Raw genomic sequence first — 21,455 nt, forward strand, 5'->3', positions numbered from 1 at the left:
CTTCTCCAGAATTTATTATTTGTAGACTTTTTGATAAATGGCCGTTCTGACTGGTGTGGGGTGATACCTCATTGTATTATAGTTTTGCTTTGCACTTCTAATAATTAGTGATGAGGGGCATCTTTTCATGTGCCTTTTGGCCATCTGTATGTCTTCTTTCTTCTTTGGAGAAATGCCTATTTAGATGTTCTGCCCACTTTTTTTATTGAGTTTTTTGTTTTTCGATATTGAGCTGTATGAGCTGCTTGTGTATTTTGAAGGTTTATCTCTTGTCAGTTGCATCGTTTGTGTTTTCTCCCATTCTGTAGGTTGTCTTTGTGTTTTGCTTATGGTCTCCTCTGCTGTGCAAAAGCTTTTATGTTTAATTAGGTCTCATTGTTTATTTTTGTTTTTATTTCCATCTTGCTGGCAGACAGCTCCAAAAAGATATTACTGCAATTTATGTCAAAGAGCATTCTGCCTGTTTTCCTCTAGGAGTTTTATGGTATCTGGTCTTACATTTAGGTCTTTAATCTAAAAATGGCCACTTTTAAATAATTTGGCTCTACCCATATTTCCCACTGCATTTCTACTACTTCATAGTTCCTCTGTTTTTCTAAAATTCAGAATATTTTATTTTATTGTTTATATTTTATTGTTTTATTGTATATTGTTTTATTTTATTATTTTATTGTGTATTTTATTGTTTATATAAATGATTAGCTTGTGTGTCAAAAGCTTTTCTTAATTAAAAGTGTGTCCTAAAACACTGTAGACTGAGATAGTGACCTTGAGTATTTCAGACAATGTCATTCAGTAATGAAATTGCAACAGTACTCATAAATCAGAGCATCTTTCCTTGAAGATCATGTGGCGACAGTGTTGGCATAAGCCCACTTGCTTTGTGGAGTTTTGGTTTTGGTTGCATTTCTTTCCCCATCCCCAGCACCTGACCTTAGGAATATTAGTTATGATTAGAATATTGCATTTCTCCTGAGCTCACTGTGTTCTATATAAGTCCTTAGAAAACTTAAGCAAATTTAATTTTTTTGGTTTTAAAGATTATACTGTTTTCTCTTTCCTAAGGGATTTTGCTGTAGGAATCTGTAACAAAATCAGTGAAATGATTCAAGGTATGTATTCTTCATTTGGTGTTACGAAGTGACTTAATGGTATTTATACTAATAATAGCTGCTAACATTCATTAATTACTTACTATGTGCTAGTCACTATTCATTCATTTATTCATCCAAATAATGTTTATTCAGTGTCTTCTAAATGTCAGAACTATTCTAGGAGCTTAGGATGCAATACTACACAAAGCAGAGTCCTTGCCCTCGGGTAACCTGCATTTTAATGATGGAAGGGGTGGTAGCAATAGATGAGCCAATTTATGACATACCAGGTGCTATGGAAGAAAGGTGAGGTAAGGATAGTCCCTAGAGTCCATGGCAGGATGGAAGGGGAGATGTTTCTGTTTTATATCTCTTGATCAAGGAAGACTTCTGATCAAGTGATTCTTGAGTAAGAAATGCATATTTTTAGGGGGAAAACATTCTGACCTGGGGGAAAACTCAGGGACTCTCTTCACTCTGCTAATATGCCTGCAGTATCTTCCAACTGCGACTAAACCCAAATCCAAATTGCATACTGTAGCCTACAAAGGCTTCCCATGTATTACCCCATTTACTCTCGTAATAGTCATAAAAGAAAGCTCTGGGGTTACAGCATTGCACAACTCTAGAGAACACGACTTCTTTTGTATTTTTCTAAATGGTGTGTCTTTGTATTGTGTAATTTGGCAGACTTGAATAGGTAATACTCTTCTTTTATGGAAAAGGAAATGGAGTAATAGTAAGATCACTTAGTTGGAGACCAAGATATAGTGATTGAGCTCTCTCCGGTTTCCCTTTATTCCTTTGTCTTCCCCCTCTACCTCCAGAAAAAGGCTTCCCTGCAGAAAGCTCTCATTAGAAGCAGCATCACTCATGCATTGAGCAGGTTTTTGCTGAACACCTGCTGTATCAGACAGCATCTCAGCAGGAAACATGTCACACTTGAATTGCAGTAATTCAAATAGGGTTTAATGAAGGAGCCATTTACAAAGATGTGGGCAGAGTAGACTAGAGGGGATGATGTTGTCCTGCACTGTCTGAGCTGCAGGGGAGGGAGTGCTTATCAGAACCTGGAGTCACATCCAGAAGGCCACTTTGGAATACTGACCTTCAGGGGGATGCGACTTGATGTGACCTTGTAGAGGAGCCAAGGAATAAATACGCTGACCTGACCTGAACTTCCCATCTGCTGGGGCTCTCCACACAGACAGGGCAGATAGCAAGGGAGTTGATGAAAGCTATACAGGTAAGCCTCCTAGGATGCTAGAGGATTCTGTATAACTTGAGTGGTGCATATATATGAATATAGATACAGGCATATGTAGAAATCTATTAATGTACGTATTTAAGATTCATTTTTGTCCTTTAGTTTTATCTATACAAAATTAAAGTAAATAAACAGGAATTAGGAGGTACAGAGAGAAAGGGAGAAAAGCAATGGGGTAGGAATGGGGGTGGGCTTCCCTGGTGGCTCAGATGGTCGAGAATCCACCTGCAGTGTGGGAGACCTGGGTTCAGTCCCGAGGTTGGGAAGATCCCTTGGCGGAGGGCATGGCAATAGTGGAGGGCCCACTCCAGTGTTCTTGCCTGGAGAGTCTCCTTGGACAGAGGAGCCTAGCAGCCTAAAGTCTGTGGAGTCGCAAAGAGTTAGACATAACTGAGCAACTAAGCACAGCACAGAAATGGGGGCAAGGTGGAGGAAGATTGGAGCCCAACATACAGAAGTGGCAGGTGAGTTTGAGGAATAAATATCCTTAAATTTTAAGCTGCTTGTGTTTCTGCGAAGTAAAATTTTGAGTCTCCCTAAACATGACTTGGCAATTAAACAACAACAAAACCTTCGGTAAAGGTGTCTGTAAACACAGTGAATCCTCTGACTGCTGGACTGAGAATAGGCTTGCAGAGGAGAAGGGAGGGATATGAGACAGGAGTCTGCTGTGGGGAAGCTCTTAAGTAGAGACAACACTTAGGAAACTTTACAATGATCCAGTCAGGAAGTAGTGGTAGAAATGAACCAGTATGACAGCAGTGAAGGTGGGAAGACTGTCCGATTTGGTTTATATTTTGAAGATAGAAACCAACAAGATTTGTTAATAAATTTGGATGTGAATGTAAGAGAAATAAGAGAATCAGGAAAGACTCCAGGGTCTGAGAAGCTGTGATGATGGAGTTGTCATATTTTGAAACGGGGAAAGTTTTACACAGACAGTTTCATAGTAAATATCAGAAATTCTCTTTGGGCCCTGTTAAGCATAAAGTACTTCTGAGATATCCCATTGGTGATGACCAGAAGGTAATGGGACATATGCATCTGAAATTCAGGGGGTAGGAATGAGAGGGGAGGCAGTCTTTAAAAGCAAATAGCTGATTGCAGAAGCCATGGGATTATATCAGCTCACTCAGGGAAAGTACATAGGAGAAGAAGATAATTTATTAGCAACCCCAAGGAATATCAGAAGTTTAAGTGTGGATAAAAGAGGAGAATACAAAGATATTGAGAAAGGACAGCCAGAGGAAGGACAAAAACCAGGAAGAGTGAAAAAGCAAAAGCCATTGAGAAAGAGTTCAAAGATAGAATGGTCTTGCAAATGCATTCAGTAACTTAAGGATCACAACAGCCGTAACACAGGCCTGATTTGACCCTGCACAGAGAAAACCAGGGAGTAAATACTCTGACATTCTTCTCTCTGCCATCTCCTGGGGGTGCTCTGCTTTGGCTAAATCTGAAGAGCGGCCAAACAGTACGGGAGTCAGTTGGTGTAAGCCACTGTTGGATGTTGAAATGTTACGTATTCACACTAACAGTTACTGTTATTGTTAGTGTTATTCACACTAACAGTTATTCACTGTGGCAAAAAGCACTCATCAGCAGAGATAAATTAGCTTTTGGCATATAAGTAGGACATTATGATTGACAGTTTTTTATTTACTATCACTGTTAAGCCACGCTGTAGAAGCAAAGACTTTCTGTTTATTTAGCTCCAGTGTTGACAAGAAAAGATGCTTTGGAATCAGTTCTCAATGAAATTCCAGCTGTGAATGCTGTAACGAAAGGCAATGCTACACAAAGTTCAGAGAACTTTGCAACTGCTCCATACATAGTCGTTCACATCCTGATCTTGACTTAGTGTTGAAGGAGATAATTACAATTGTAAATATAACAGGTTATCGCCATTGAGTTTGTGTATATGCATGTGTATATATGTTCATGAATATGTATATGTTTTGGTATGCTATGGGAAGAAAGAGGCAGCAAATATGACTGCTTTCTACTGTGCCTTTTAAGGATATTTTTTACTATCAGCCTGTAATTTAATAATCACCCCCAAATCAAGATAAATACTTTGGGAAAAAAACTATTGAACTTGATTACCTCTAATATAGTATTACATAAGCATAATATATAAGCGTAATATAAATTTAAACATATACTAGTGTACTACTTGGACTTCCTGGTGGCTCAGGTGGTAAAGAATTCACCTGCAATGTGTTTTTGTTCCTTTAGTTTTATCTACACAAAATTAAAGTATATAAACAGGAATTAGGAGGTATAGGATTTCCCTGATAGCTTAGTTGGTAAATAATCCACCTGCAATGCAGGAGACCCTGGTTCAATTCCTGGGTCAGGAAGATCCCCTGGAGAAGGGATAGGCTACCGACTCCAGTATTCTTGGCTTCCCTTATGGCTCAGCTGGTAAAGAATCCACCTGCAGTGTCGGAGACCTGGGTTGGATCTCTGGGTTGGGAAGATCCCCTGGAGAAGGGAAAGGCTACCCACTCCAGTAGTCTGGCCTGGAGAATTCCACTGACTTTAAAGTCAATGGAGTCGCAAAGAATTGGGACACCACTGAGCTACTTTCACTTTCACTCTCAGGAGGTACAGAGAGAAAGGGAGAAGAGCACAGGGTAGGAATCAGGGTGGGCTTCCCTGGTGGCTCAGGCAGTAGAAAATCCGCCTGCAGTGCAGGAGACCTGAGTTCAGCCCTTAGGTTGGGAAGATCCCCTGACAGAGGGCATGGCAATACTGGAGGGCCCACTCCAGAGGGTTCGATCCCTGGGTCAGGAAGATCCCCTGGAAAAGGGAATGGCAACCCACTCCAGTATTCTTGCCAGGAGAAATCCTGTAGACAGAGGAGTCTCGTGGCCTATAGTCCTTGGGATCGCAAAGAATCAGACATGACTGAGCGACTAACCATTGAGTGTGCTGTTTGCTTTTAAATAGTCATTTTGCTAATGGAATCAGCCCTTTTGAATGTGAGGTATTATCCAGGATGAGGTCAGAAATCTCTAAGTGTTCTTCCCATGTGCAGGTCTAGCCACTCCAGTAGACTTGAAGCTGAAGTTGATCCCCATTCTGCAGCATATGCACCACGACGCCATCTTGGCGTCCAGCGCACGTCAGCTGCTACAGCAGCTGGTCACCGCCTATCCTTCCACCAGAATGGTGATTGTCTCTCTGCACACTTTCACTCTGCTTGCAGCTTCATCTCTGGTTGATACGCCTAAGCAGGTAATTTCAGTTTCCTTTTAAACTTCCTTTTTCTTCAGTAAACTTGCCTTTTAAGTATTAATATGCTAAAAAAAATAAGTAAGTAACCCATAAGTTTTGATAGTATTGAGATCCCTTTCTTTGAAAGATCACAGTTTAATTTCCTTTTGCTTGTTCTTTTCCCTCTTTGTATTCACAGTATTGATTCTTGGGAGTCTTGTGAAAAAAGAGGTGGCGGTGAGGGTACAGAGCACAGCATGGAGTTGGTGTGGTAGGGAGGAAGATTTGAGTTGTATTCTCAGTGCTGATTCTTGGGAGTCTTATAAAAATTAAATGAGGTGGAGGTGAGAGTACATGGCAGAGCATGGAGTTGGTGGGTGGAAAAAGGAAGAGTTGAGTGTTTAAGGCCAGGTCTTGTGCTAGAACCTTGCAAGTTAAGTGAAGGTGTGTTTTTATACAAGAGGAGAAAGGCCCGAACATGGGTACATAGCGAATAAATGACAGGGCTGTAATTTGAAATGAGCCCTATCTCAAATCTAAAAGTTTCACGAAACTACAGTGCATCCCTAACGATAATGTCAGTGATGGTGTCACTCATGGAGTAACTTCTTTCCTCTATAGATTCAGCTTTTATTGCAGTATTTGAAGAATGACCCTAGGAAAGCAGTAAAGAGACTTGCTATTCAAGATCTGAAATTACTTGCCAATAAAACACCACATACTTGGAGTAGAGAAAACATTCAGGTATGTAGAACTTCAAGCATCATTATTTTATATAGAAAAATAATATGATGTCATATTACATTTCACTTTACATTTTTATGTTATTTTTGTCATCTTAAGTGTTTGAATATGGAAGATTTCTAAGAGTATTGTTGATATTTATGGCAGAAGTTAAAACTGGCCAAGTAAATATATAAAAATTCTTTATTATTTTCCCTTTACTTTTTTCTCAATTTTATTGAAATATAATTGACACACAGCACTGTGTAAGTTTAAGGTATATAGCAGAACGATTTAACTTAGAACATTGTAAAGTGATTATCTCAGTAAGTTTAGTGAACATCCATTTGTGTCTATCTCATATAGACACAAAATTAAAGAAAAAATTTTTTAGATTTACTTTCTTAACTAATTTCGTATATAACTTACAGCAGTGTTAATTATATTAACCATGTTGTACATCACATCCCTAGTCCTTACCTATCTTATAAATGGAAGTTTGTGCCTTTGACTGCCTTCATCCAACTGCCCTCTGCCTCTGGTAACCACAAATCTCTTTTTCTTACTGAGTCTGCATGTTCGTTTGTTTTCTTGCTTTTGATGTATAATTGAGCTATAACACTGTTAGTTCCTGTTATGCAAGGCAGTCATTTTTTCCATACATTTGAAAATGATCACCATAAGTCTAGTTGTGATGTGTCACCATACAAAGATATTACCTAGTTACTGAAAAGCTTATATCCTTTAATGTTTAGATTTGTTGTAGTTCATTAGACTTATCTCTTAGTTCCTTTTCTAATTGTCCCATAGCAGCACCATGGCTAGTTGAGAAGCCCTGTTAAGTTGTTTATTTTATTCCTGTCTCCTTTACTCAGTTTAGGGAGAATAGTTTTGGTGCTGGCTATGATTTATTAGAGAAGAGGTAAAGCTTATTTCTCCTTTTCACACAGAGGAAAAGACAGTCTTAAGTTTTCTTTTGTTAATACAAGAGAAGATCTCAATCTTTAGACTTCTAATGTTACATCTTTTGTAGCATTTCTTAGGTTACATTGATGTTTAATATTTTTCTCAAGGTAGAACCCTTTTTTTTTTTTTTCCACCCATTACTGATAATGCACCACTTTTTAAAAAATGCTGCTTAAAGTGAAATGGAAAATTGTTAAATTCAATCTTTATTTTCATGGATTTTATTATTTCTTGGTATCATCATAGCTACAGTGTAACAAAAACCACTGAATTTCAGATTATGAATACTGAGCTGCTCTTTTTTTTGTTTGTTTGTTTTTTGCAATTTTCTAAACATGTCTTGGAGAAGGCAATGGCAACCCACTCCAGTACTCTTGCCTGGAAAATCCCATGGACGGAGGAGCCTGGTGGGCTGCAGTCCATGGGGTTGCTAGGAGTCGGACATGACTGAGCGACTTCACTTTCACTTTTCACTTTCATGCATTGGAGAAGGAAATGGCAACCCACTCCAGTGTTCTTGCCTGGAGAATCCCAGGGACGGGGAAGCCTGGTGGGCTGCCGTCTATGGGGTCGCATGGAGTCGGACATGACTGAAGCGACTTAGCAGCAGCAAACATGTCTCAGTGGGCTTCCCAGGTGGCGCTTGTGGTACAGAACCTGCCTGCCAATGCAGGAGACATAAGAGACTATGGTTCAATCCCTGGGTCGGGAAGATCCCTTTGGAGAAGGGATGGCTACCCACTTCAGTATTCCTGGGCTTCCTTGCTGGCTCAGTTGGTAAAGAATCCGCCTGCAGTGCAGGAGACCTGGGTCCGATCCCTGGGTTGGGAAGATCCCCCCAAGGAGGAAATGGCAACCCACTCCAGTATTTTTGCCTGGAAAATCCCATGGACAGAAACGCCTGGCGGGCTACAGTCCATGAGGCCGCAAAAAGTCAGACACAACTGAGCATCTAAGCCAAACATGTTTTAATATATTATGATTGATAGTTGCAAATATCCCAAGAGATGAAGACAGTTATTAGTATTTGCACTTAATAGATGAGCAAATTAGGATTCAGAGAGACTTAATATGGTTAAGAGAGCTTCTTAAGAGGGCTTAATTAAGAATTTAATTAAGAGAGCTCTGTCCTCTGGTGCCTTTTTCCTACTAAACAGGAAGAGAATGTGCTCGGCCACTTTAGGGAACCAGACCCAGTGAAAGCACTGTATTATTATTCCATCTCATTTCTTTCCTTATTGTGAATAAATCACACACACACTTGTAGAATGTATATTTAATAGTTTAAATAATAATTGTAAGTCAGCGCATGTAGTCTCCATCAGCTAGAAATAGAACACTGCAAAAATCACAGGACCCTGCTTCCTCTTCTCACATGCTTCTCCCTGATCAGAGCCTTAGTACCGCCCAAAGGAAACCACTCTTGACTTTTGTGATAGTCACTTTTTGCTCTTCATAGTTTTACCATCTATGCCTCCCTAAAAATACACTGTTTAGTTTTGCGTTTACTGCTTTTGCTCAACATTGTACTGATGAGACTCGTCCATGTGGCTGCATGTTTTTTCCTTTCATTGCTATTCCCGTGTCCCTTGATGGCATTGGGGGATTGGGTCTAGTACTCCCTACTGGATACCGAAGTCCGCAGATGCTCAAGTTCTTTGTATAAAATGAAGCAGTTTTTGCATATACCTATGTATATCCTCCTATATACCTTTAATCTCTAGATTACTTATAATACCTAATACAATGTAAATACTATGTAAGTAGCTGTAAATAAAATCTAAATGCAGTGTAAATAGTTGCCCTTTCCATGCTCTGAAACGGTTAAGAGCTTTGACATAAAAATTTTCTGTCTTGAGGGTATAGCTTTATAAGGGCCATAAATCGGTCTGAACCTGGGCCTTCTTCCAGGGATAGCATTTTGAGAATATTTCCTATTCCTTACATGGTTGTTACCCTGTTGAGGTTTTCTAGCTCTTCTTGAATCAGTCTTGATCATTTTTTTTCATGTAATTTTTTTTGCAGATTCACTAGTATCAACAAAAGGAGAACCTTTATAATTTGTAGTATGTCTATATTTAAAATTTTATCTTTGTTTTATTCTTACTATTGTGTTTATGTTTCCCTTTTCTTTATTAAACTTGTCAGCAGCATGGCTTTCTTACGCTTCAAGTGGTTGGTACATTTATTTTTATTCTTCTGTTTAATAATGGAAGCACTTAAGGCTATTAATTTTCATCTCAGTGCAGGTTGCCACATTCCGTAAATTGCAACTTTTAGTGTTCCCTTTGCCATTAACGTGAAGTACACTTTTAAAGTCAGATTTACTGTGGTGTCATTTACTCACTGAAACTTTTCCAGGTATCCAGTTCTAGATATGCAGTTTGTTTCGATAAATCTATACAGTTGTGTAACCACCACCACAGTTGTGATGTAGAACATTTTTCAGTCACTCCAAAAAGTTTCTTCAGGCCCCTCTGTAGTCAGTTTTTCGCCTAACTCCTGACTCCCACTGCCCAGATTTCTAGCCCTGTGAGTTTGCCTTTCCAAAATCTAAATGGATTTATATAATTAGTAGCCTTTGGGGTATGGTTTCTTTGGCCTAGCATAATGCTTAACATCATTCATCCATATTGTTACATGAATAGTTAGTTCATTCCTTTTTACTGCCCACTCCAGTGTTCTTGCCTGGAAAATCCCAGGGACGGGGGAGCCTGGTGAGCTGCCGTCTACGGGGTCGCACAGAGTCGGACACGACTGAAGCGACTTAGCAGCAGCAGCAGTATCCCAGTATGTGAACCACAGTTTATCTGTTCACAACTTGATGGACATTTAAACTGTTTCCAGGTTTTTTTTCTATTATAAATAGAATTCCTGTTGTACAGACCTTTATAGGACATTATTTGAGTGAATACCTAGAAGTGGAATTTCCAGGTTGTGTGGTAAATCTGTGTTTAACTTTGTAAGAAACTGCCAAATTGTTTCCTGGAATAGCTGTACCATTTGGCGTAGTCACCGGCAGTGTCTGAGTTGCGGTTCTGTATCCTTGCTTGCACTTTCTATTGTATGGTTCTGTAGTTGTAGCCTTTTGAATAATTGTGTAGTGCTATCCCATTGTGGCTTTAATTTGCATTTCCCTAGTGACAAGCGTGTTCAACCTTTTAGGCTTGTCATCACCAGATCTCTTCTTTGGTGAAGTGCGTATTCTAATCTTTTATGCTTTTTTTTTTTTTTTAAGTTTTCTTCTTCTTTCTGAGTTCTCTCTGTGTTCTAGATACAAATTCTTTATCAGATGTATATTTTGCAAATATTTCCTGCCAGTATGTGCCTTTAATGCAGTGCCTTTTAAATTTTTTTATTGTGGTAAAAGTCACATAATATAAAACCTACTATTTTAACTGAATTTAACTGTACAGTTCAGTGGCACTAAGTACATTCATACTTTTGTGCAACTATCACAATCATCCATCTCCTAAAGTTTTCACCTTTGTAACTGGATCTCTAATATAATAAGTATTTTTTGAAGATTTTTGTTTTCATGAAATCTAATTTATCATTTTTCATTCCTTTTGGGGATTTATTTTTGAGTTTTATCTAGGAAGTCTTTATCTAACCCAAAGTCACAAAGATTTTATCATATATTCTCTTCTAGAAATTTTATAGTTTTAAGTTTCATATTTAACTCTATGTAGTCCGTTTTGAGTTGACTGTTGTGCAGTGTAGCAGACCTGGGTTTGTTCCCTGTGTCAGGAATATCCCCTGGGTCCCCTGGAGAAGGGAATGGCTACCCACTCCAGCATTCTCGCCTGGAGAATTCCATGGACAGATGAGTCTGGCAGGCTACAGTCCATGGGGTCGCAAAGAGTCAGACACGATGGAGCGACTAACACTTTCACTTTTCATCACATACGGTGCAAGGTAGGAATCAAGATGTGTTTGGATAGCCGTGTGTTCCAGCACAATTTGTTGAAAAGACGGTGCTTCCTCTTTGAGTTACCTCAGCATCTTTGTTGAAAATCAGTTGACCTTATCTGCATAGATCTATTTCTGGATTCCAGTCTGTTCACACAATTCTGATTTCTGTAGCTTGAAATCTATGTCTTGAAATCAGGTGGTGTGGGTCCTCTAGTCTTTGTATTTCTTCTTTATTTTGGAAGTTGTAGGTCTTTTGCCTTTCCTTGCCTTGCCTTGAATCAATTTGTCAGTTTCTGCAAAAAGTCTGCTAGGATTCTGATCGACACTTGCATCTACAGATCAATTTGGAGAGAGTTAACATCTTCAAAGTGCTGAGTTTTCTATGAACACGGCACATCTCTCCATTTATATAGAGCTTCCTCTGTTCTCATCAGTGGTTTTTAGTTTTCAGCATACAAATTTTGCACATATTCTGTATGGTGTTCCTAGGTATCTCATGGTTTTTGGTTATATCCTCAGGTTCCACATCTACAGATTCAACCAACCCCAGACTCAAAAGTATGAAAGAAAAAAAATCCCAAAAAGTCCCCAAAAGCAAAACTTGAACGTGCCACCTACAAATTTGCCAGCAACTATTCACATAGCATTTACATTGTATTAGGTATTGTAAGTAATCGAAAGATGATGTAAAATGTATGGGAAGATGTGCACAGGCAACTTACATGCAAACACACCACTTTAGAGAAGGGACTTGAGCATCTGAAGACTTTGGTATCCACAGCAGCGCAGAGGGTCTTGGAACCCCTGCAGATACTGAAGGTTGACGGTATTTTAAATCATTTCGTTCTTTTAATTTCCTTGAGAGCCGTTTTGATTTCCCCTTTGGCATGGAATTAGTTTTGGTTTGCATCCATTGTCTCATATAGATAAAAAGAAAAACAAAAAAATTTTTTTTTTGCTTGTGAGGGTAACTCTTAGGATTTCCTCTAACAGTTTTCCTATGTGTCACGCAGCGGCGTTAGCTACAGTCACCATGGTGTGCATTATACCCCTAGTACTTACTTTTCTTATAACTGGAAGTTTCTGTTTTTAAAGTGATAAGCTTTTTATATTTGTTGATGGAATTTTTGTTGTTGCTAACCTCTTGTTCAGTTCAGTTGCTCAGTTGTGTCCGACTCTGCGACCCCATGGACTGCAGCACGCCAGGCCTCCCTGTCCATCACCAACTCCCGGAGTTTACTCGAACTCATGTCCATTATTAATTCCTAATTTTAAAGTTTCTTTGCAGCCCAGTGTAGGGTCACTTTTTATAAACAGTTCATGGAATTTGAAAAGAAGGTATATTTTCTATATAATGTAATATATTAAATAATATAGATAAGTATATAATATATATGTATTATGTATTGATGTTATATATTATTAACATTTATTTCAGTATAAAACCGTATGAAATCTGTATAGTCAGATTTACCTCTTTGGACTTACTCTGAATCTTTTTTAGTAGTACAACATGACTTATTTACAGCTCTTGATGTAACTTCCTTCCTCTTAGACTGTTTATAACGTGTCCTTTTTGTGTCTTTTGTTTCATTACTTTGCTTTGTTATTTTGATCAGGTTTTCTTTGTTTATTCTCTAGTGAATTAAAGAGACTTTGACATGGTAATTAAACATTATTCTTACTCTGCCTACCTCTATACTTAATATATTAATGTAAGAACTTGTGTATCTCTATTCAGAATGAAAAGTATGTTTCATTGTTGCAAATTTTGGCAGGCTTAAGTACTCTTTTCTACTTCCCTTCATTCCCGCCCCTTCTCTTTTGTGTTAAGATAATCTGGAATATAAATACCAGTTACTGTTTTTTCTTTAATACTATGTAATTTCTTTTTTGTAGTAAATTTTTTCATAATATTTCCATTGAATTTCACAACCACACAAATGGTCACTTAAGTGTTAACTGTTTTGTTGATTTCACAGCTTACTAGTATTTCTTCAGTATACCCCATGTTCTCTGGAGTTTTTTGTTCTGATTTATCTCTTTCTTGTGGCTTTTTTCATTAGTTGTTTTTAATTGAAAATATGTGTTTTTGAATATTTGTCTCTCCCACAAGGAATTTTTTCCTGAAACCTGATTTTAATTAAATGGATATGATCAAAAGATCATTTTTTTCAAAGTGTGGTGTATTTTTTGAAAATATTAAAATACAGCACGAGAATGTTCTAATGATTTAATCTTTACAGAGTAATAGCTTGTTGATTTCAAATTTGAATTTTGCTCTTAGTCACCAAAAATAATTATTTTTCTTCTAGGTCTCCCTCTTCTTTCTTCATTCTTTCCTTCTTTTCTTCCTCTGAGCCAGTCTTAGCTCTTGAAATACCAAGCTCTCAAAAAAACTTGATTTTTGAATTTTGGTATTTCCAATGCAAATTTAATCTATTCTATTGCTACTTTTGCTGGTGTTTTGGTAGGTATTATAATTTCCACCTGTAATCAAATATTCCAGCTTTAAAAGAAGTACCTTCATTCTGAATGTTTTAAAAACCTGAAGGAAGGAAGAGCTTAAAATCAAGGCCCAAGAATAGTGTATTCTTGTTAAGGTTGTCAGAAATAATTTCTTAGGAACAAAGATAGTTTTTCACATGTTTATATTTTTCTTTGGATTTAAAAAATTTTATTTTTAATTGGAGGATAATTCGCTTTACAATGTTGTGTTAATCTCTGCCACGTGAAAAGTGAAAGTGTTAGTTGCTCAGTTGTGTCCCACTCTTTGCAACGCCATGGACTGCACATATGATAGGGAGGGAGGGGAGGACAGGGAAGCCTGGTGTGCTGCAGCCCGCGGGGTTGCAAAGAGTGGGACACAACTGAGCGACTGAATGACAGCAGTGTCTTTGACACAGTACGTGTATTTTTAATTGAAGTGTAGTTGACATGCAATGTTATGTTCGTTTCAAATGTATCCCGGTGATTCAACATTTAAATACTTTATGAAAGGATCATCACGATAAATCTGATAACCATTTGTCCTCATTCAGGCTTACTGTAGTGTATTCACCAGATTTCTTATGCCGTACCTCACATGCCGTGACTTTTTTTTTTAATGACTGGAAGTTTGTACCTCTTAATCCCCTTCACAGAGTATTTTTCATGTGGCATGTCTCTTTAAGGATTATAAACTGCCATGCCTTTCTAGAACACATCCCTGGTGGCCAGTCCCATACCAGAGTAGAGGAGAAGCCCCCACTTAGGAGCTGACCCAGAAAACAGTAAATCAGGACAGAGCCTCAGTTGAGCAGTGAGTTAAACCAGCCTAGAGAGAGAGAAATCCAGACCAGATAGTCATTGACAGTAACAGTGGTGGTGTGTGAGAAAGGGGGCCTTCATTTGAAGAATTAGATTTTTCCTTTTGGTTGATATGAAAAACAGTCCTGGTAAGAACAATTTTTTAATAGGTAACATCCTTGAAACAGAGACTTTACCAGAGTTTATCATTGAAATATGACTAATGTGCTGTCTCTAGGGAGATTTGATAAGCTCAGTTAATTACTACTTTGAATTAATTGGACCTTTAAGACCAGTATGTCATTACAGAGAGCCTTTTAGAAATCCAGTACTGTGCAAAGTGACACTAATTAGAAGATGACATTGTAAATAATTCTAATAAGATCTTCTAATGTTTTGTTCAGTTTTTTAAATGATAATTTTTCTTCTTTAAAACTTTTAGTATCATCTTACATAACATGTCTCTCTTACCTTCTTGATTATCCCAAGAGGTTAATCGTTCTCTTATACATAGAGCACATCATAATATATAATTTTGAATTTGCGTAAATACAGGACATAGCCTCTGGGGCTATTTGATTGAGAATTTTATTCCTAGATACAAACAGTACAAGGCAAACCAGTTAAGGCAATAAAAAGTGGATAAGTGGAAGTGGTCTCAGTATTTGAATAAATAAGTTATAACTGTAATGTACCTAATAACAATCACCGTTTTTAAAAAAAAAGCTTTCTTTTGAACTTCAAAAAAGCATCTCTATCTGCTTATATTTCTTCATCCCCTACTCTGTCGGTAACACACTTGGATATAATTCTGTCCCCTTACTCCTTTGCTTAGTTAAAGATCACCAGTGTTCTTCTTAATGCTAAACCCAGAGCTTTTTCTGCCTTGCCCCTCGTTCCTTTGGGTCCGTATGACACCGTCAGCCTCTCTCGTTTCTGGCCTCTTTGGGCCTCACTGTCCTCACTTGCTTTTCCCACTCTCTGAACTGCAGCTTCTCGGGATTCTTCACTGCTCCCTTTCCTCAGAGTTGAAGTTTTTGAGTTGAGTTCGTCTACATGCTTTCTTCCATTTACTCTCTGCCTCCCTTAACCTCAGCCGCTACATCCTCTAACAATTGAGCCCACTTATCTGAGCTCAGTTGCTCTCCAGCACAGTAGCTTAAAGAGGTTGTGAGTGCTCTTTTGTCTCTTGGTAGCTGTTTGATCTTACAGATGATATATGTCACCTCCTCTTATATTTTAAATTTCACTTCCATTTCTTTTAATGCCAATACACTCATGTGTCAAAATTCAGATGCTCTAAAAGGCTATCTGGACTTTCCAGGTGGCTAGTGGTAAAGAATTTACCTGCCAGTGTAGGAGACGCAGGAAACGCAAGATTGATCCCTGGGTCTGCAAGATCCCCTGGGGGAAAATGGCAACTCATTCAGTTTTTTGCCTGGAGAATCTCATGGACAGAGGAGCCTGGCAGGCTACAATCCATGGGGTTGCAAAGAGTCAGACATGACTGAGCACAGCACACAGCAGTAGCAAAAGGCTATATATATAGTAAAGTATTTCCCACCTTTCTGCCATCTAGTCAGCTCCTTTGCCCGGAGGCAACCAGTGTCTAATTTCTTATATGTTTTTCCAGAGATATATAAATTCTGTGTAAATCTTTACCCCCATTTTACAGACAAAGAAGTTGAGACTCAAAGATTTCAATAATTGGCTCAGATCACAGAGATGGTAAGTGGCAGAGCCAGAATTCTAATGCAAGTCTTCCAGTTAAAAATCTGCTGCATCTCATATTCCAAATGCCCGGTGGATATTGCTTTTTTGTATTTCAAATCTCCTATTTTCTGTTCTTATGCAAACATTCATTTATCCACATAAATTCTTAAGTCTTTGTAAATGGAATCAATATTCTCTGGTCATCAGTTTTTAAATGTTGTAATAATAATTGAATCCTTATTCATTCCCTCATGTACAATCTCCTTCCAAGTGTCTCTCATATTCATCCTCTATTCTCCACTCCTGCCACTGGGTTCTAGCTCAGGCCATCACCAGTAAATGATTCACTGGATTACTGCCATAAACTACAGGATGGCTCCTTAGCTCTCAACTTTCTTTGTTAACTTGTTCTGTTTACCACTGCCAGAATAATCTTCCCATCACTTTAGATGACTTTATTCCTCTCCAGTGGCTTCATTTTTTTCTTTCTCATCCTGTTTAAATTATTCTGCCTAACTTTCAGAGCTCTCTAATCTGGCCTAATCTTTCCTACTCAGTATTTCTCTCTCTTAGCCTTCATCCCTTTTACATACATCTCCTCTTACCACAAAGAAGCACTTCATATTCTGGCCTTACTGACCCAGTTCTTTTTTTTATCACCTAGACTGGCTTCCCTTCCATTACCAAAACCTACTTTGTGTTTCAAGTCCATTTCTTTGCTTTGCAAAGAAGTGCAACAGTAGTGTTTGCTGCTGATGGTGTTTTGTTATTAACTAAGTTTTTCTTTCAATTGAAAAAGTATTGCATGCACATGATATATATATTTTAAAAAAGCAGTTCATAGGTGCACAGTGAGCAAAATATAAGCGTCTTCCATCTCTTCCCTCAGGTGTCCTCTGTAGAGGTGATCACTGTTACTAGTTTCTTAGGCATCCATCCTTCCTGAATTTCTTCATCCACATGCAAGCATGTGTATGTCCCATCTTTTTTCTGTACAAATGAAAATAATACTCTATCATGTTAAGAATTTTTTATCACTTAAGAGTATATCTTGGAGAACATCTCATATTAGCACACAGATCTACTGCATTCTTTTACCAGCTATGTAGTACTCTCTCTTTATTCCCAGTACTCCATCAATGAAAGTTAGAGTTGCTTCCAGTATTTTTACTGCTGCCGTTTATATTGCTACATTGACTAGTTTGTTTAAAAGAAAAAAAAAGTTGCCTCTGTGGACATAAATTTCCAAAAGAGGAATTTAAATGCTGGAAAATGTTTTGTATTTAATGCCAGTTACCAATCAATGAGATTGACACCCTTTGCCTTTCTATCAGGGCTTCCCAGGTGGCTCAGTGGTGAAGAAACTGCCTGCCAGTGCCGGAGATGGGGATCATTTGATCATTTGATCCCTGGGTCATTAAGATCCCCTGGAGTAGGAAATGGCAAGCCAGTCCAGTATTCTTGCCTGGGAAATCCCAGTGGGCTACAGTCCATAGGCTCACACACAGTTGGACATGACTTAGCAGCTGAGCACACACACATGCACCTTTCTGTCAACAGTGTGGTAGAGTGCCTGTTTCCCCATACTCTTTTCAGTGTTATGTATTATTAAATTTCAATCTTGGCCAATCAGATTGGTGAAAAACAACTCTAACTTTTATTTAAAATTTCAAATTATGAATGAAATTTTAAAATATTTGTATAAATTTTTTCTGTGAACTACTGATTTTTCTTTTTGTTTGCCTATTTATTAGTAAGAACTTTAATACAAAGATTGTTGGACCTCTGTTGACTTTACATGATACGAATTTTTCTTCCAGTTTTGTCAATTATCATTTTATGTTTTCTTTTCCCTTGTTAACTCTTTGTACTTTTTAGTTTCTTTTGATTTGCCATAAAAAAAGAAAAAAATCAAGTTTTTTTTTTTCCAGGTGATTGGCCAGTTGACCTTGAACAGTTTATTACCTGGTCTCTCTGATTTGAAATACCATTATCATATATTAAATTCTTTGTGTAATTGAATCTGTTTCTGGGACCAGTTCTCTTTCGGTTTCTATGAAATAGGAAAAATTTATTTTATTTCTTCAAATTTATCATATATTTTAATGTTTGATAGGGCTTATTTTGTCTGTCATTATACTTTGTCAGAATGTTCTGCATATTTTCTCGTTTTTATTTTTCCATATGATCTTTAGATAAAGGTTATCTAAGTTGTCCCCTCCCCCCAAGATTTTGTTGACATTTTTACTGGGGTCATATTAAATTTATTGTTTAACTCTTTGTGAAATTTAATTTTTTATTGTTTCCCTAGTCTTTCAGTTTTGTTCATCTTCTGAAACTTTGCGAGAGAATGGGAATTAGTTTAACAGGACAGTTATTTGACCATATGTATATTGTTATAGAGTCGTAAGAGTAAATATCCAGGATGAGCCAACAGTCACTATGCTAGCCAACGGTCACTAACATATTCAGGGTTAACTGCAGTGAGAGAAAAACTAGCACCTTGATTTTAGTAATACATCAGAGCACCTAGGTAAGGAGTAGAGGAAGTGACCTGAAATGGAGAAGAACAGAGAGACAGCCCACTCACTTATTAGCTAGATAGAATGCTACACTCTCAATTATTTTAAATATATATATGTGTGTATATATATACACACACACATATATTCATTTATGTTCAGCTAATACTCATATCTCTTAGATAAGGTAAATATGTTGGAACTTCTGCTTGTGAGAAGTAAGCAGTACATAACTGATAATAACCTTAATAAAAAGTTTATCATGACTTTTTTTAACAGACTGTATTTTTTCGAACATGTATAGATTTACAGAAAAATGGAGAAGGTAGTACAGAGAACTCCCACATACCCACAACCAGTTTCCCCAGTTATTAATGTTTTACATGAGTATAGTAGGTTTGTTAAAAATCAGTGAATCAAAAAAAAAAGAAAAAAATCAATGAATCAGTATTGAAACATTATTATTATTAACCAAAGCTCATACTCTGTTCTGACCTCTTCAGCTTTTACCCAGTGTCTTTGTTTTTTGCTGTTGTTCCAGATCCATCTAGGATACAACATTATATTTAGCTAACATATCTCCTTAGGTTCCTCTTGGCTGTGGCAAGTTTGACTGAAGTATTTTCTTGTGGAAGAAAGATACAGTTTCTCTGAAAGCTGGAACATTCACAATGAGTAGACAGTTTTAAGGCGTATGGATGTTTTAACTTACGTGTTCCTTTCTCTTTTGCATTTCAGGCACTCTGTGAATGTGCCCTGCAGACTCCTTACGACAGCTTGAAACTCGGGATGCTCTCTGTCCTTGCCACGCTGTCAGGGACCATCGCCGTCAAGCATTACTTCAGCATAGCTTCAGGTAAAGAGAAGAAAGGTGATATATGGATAACATGCTAATGATCTTTTATTCATGTCATGTTTATATTTCAATTTAAGGCTTTAGAATCAAGAAAGGTTTTAGTTTCTTACTGTTACGTGTTAGTAATTTCTTAAAAAATGATTTCTTAAGTAATTCCTAAAATAATAAAATCTTGCATCCTTGATCTTAACTCAAGGCTATAGTTTTTCTGGATTTGCCTTTTTTTGCATTGTTATGTGGATGAAATAATATTTTTGAGAGTGCTCAAAATAGCTGGTTTGCTTTTGTATGTCTCTGACTTAAATTGCCCTTTGGATTTAAGTATATTTCAAAGGCCAAGTGGTGGTGAATTTTAAAAGCAAATGTCATATGCTTCCTTTTACGCATATGTTATCCTTCTGGAAAATGATTAAAATACAATTTTGCCTCAGTTCAATAATGCTTTCCTACTTGCCTGTTCAAAATGATTTAACTCCAAAATGCCTCTATTAATGCCTCATGAGGAGCTTGCTTATATAACACACTTAAGCTTAAAGGTTTTTGTTGTTTGAATGCAAGTTTTGTAGGATCTCTGTTGCTTCCTTTTCTAGTTCAATTCAGTTCAGCCGCTCAGCTGTGTCCAACTCTTTGCAACCCCATGGACTGCAGCACGCCAGGCCTCCCTGTCCATCACCAACTCCCAGAGTTTACTCAAATTCATGTCCATTGAGTCGGTAATGCCATCCAACCATCTCATCCTCTGTTGTCCCCTTCTCCTCCTGCCTTTAATCTTTCCCAACATCAGAGTCTTTTCCAATGAGTCAGTTCTTCACATCAGGTGACCAAAGTATTGCATTAGCATCAGTCCTTCCAATGAATATTCAGGACTGACTTCCTTTAGGATAGACTGGTTGAATCTCCTTGCAGTCCAAGGGACTCTTCAAGAGTCTTCTCCAGTACCACAGTTCAAAAGCATCAGTCTTCGGCATTCAGCGTTCTTTATAGTACAACTCTCACATCCATACATGACTACTGGAAAAACCATTGCTTTGACTAGATGGACTTTGTTGGCCAAGTAATATCTCTTCTTTTTAATATGCTGTCTAGGTTGGTCATAACTTTTCTTCCAAGGAGCAAGTGTCTTTTAATTTCATGGCTGCAGTTACCATCTGCAGTGATTTTGGAGCTCCAAAAAATAAAAGTCTGTCACTGTTTCCTCTGGTTCCCCATCTATTTGTCATGAAGTGATGGGACCAGATGCCATCATTTCAGTTAAGTTCACTTGCTCAGTCGTGTCCGATTCTTTGCGACCCCATGAATTGCAGCACGCCAGGCCTCCCTGTCCATCACCAACCCCCAGAGTTCACTCAAACTCACGTCCATCGAGTTGGTGATGCCATCCAGCCATCTCATCCTCTGTCGTCCCCTTCTCCTCTTTCCCCCAGTCCCTCCCTGCATCAGAGTCTTTTCCAATGAGTCAACTCTTTGCATGAGGTGGCCAAAGTACTGGAGTTTCAGCTTTAGCGTCATTCCTTCCAAAGAACACCCAGGACTGATCTCCTTCAGAATGGACTGGTTGGATTTCCTTGCAGTCCAAGGGACTCTCAAGAGTCTTCTCCAACACCACAGTTCAAAAGCATCAATTCTTCGGCACTCAGCTTTCTTCACAGTCCAACTCTCACATCCATACATGACTACTGGAAAAATCATAGCCTTGACTAGACAGACCTTTGTTGGCAAAGTAATGTCTCTGCTTAGTTTTCTGAATGTTGAGCTTTAAGCCAGCTTTATCACTCTCCTCTTTCACTTTCATCAAGAGGCTCTTTCATTCTTCTTCACTTTCTGCCATAAGGGTGGTATCATCTGCATATCTGTGGTTATTGATATTTCTCCCAGCAATCTTGATTCCA

General features: G+C 38.0%; 1 protein-coding gene across 1 annotated transcript in view; it reads left to right on the forward strand.

The window, feature by feature from the left end:
• Positions 1–21,455, forward strand: part of INTS7 (integrator complex subunit 7) — an 83,519-nt gene that overhangs the window by 25,985 nt on the left and 36,079 nt on the right. Inside the window, exons 5-8 of the mRNA XM_061383573.1 lie at positions 1,066–1,112; positions 5,405–5,604; positions 6,205–6,327; positions 19,449–19,566. Of these exons, the coding sequence (XP_061239557.1) occupies positions 1,066–1,112; positions 5,405–5,604; positions 6,205–6,327; positions 19,449–19,566 (488 nt within the window). The remainder of the gene's footprint in view (positions 1–1,065; positions 1,113–5,404; positions 5,605–6,204; positions 6,328–19,448; positions 19,567–21,455) is intronic.

This window comes from Bos javanicus, chromosome 16, assembly GCF_032452875.1.
Source record: "Bos javanicus breed banteng chromosome 16, ARS-OSU_banteng_1.0, whole genome shotgun sequence".
NCBI lineage: Eukaryota > Metazoa > Chordata > Mammalia > Artiodactyla > Bovidae > Bos > Bos javanicus.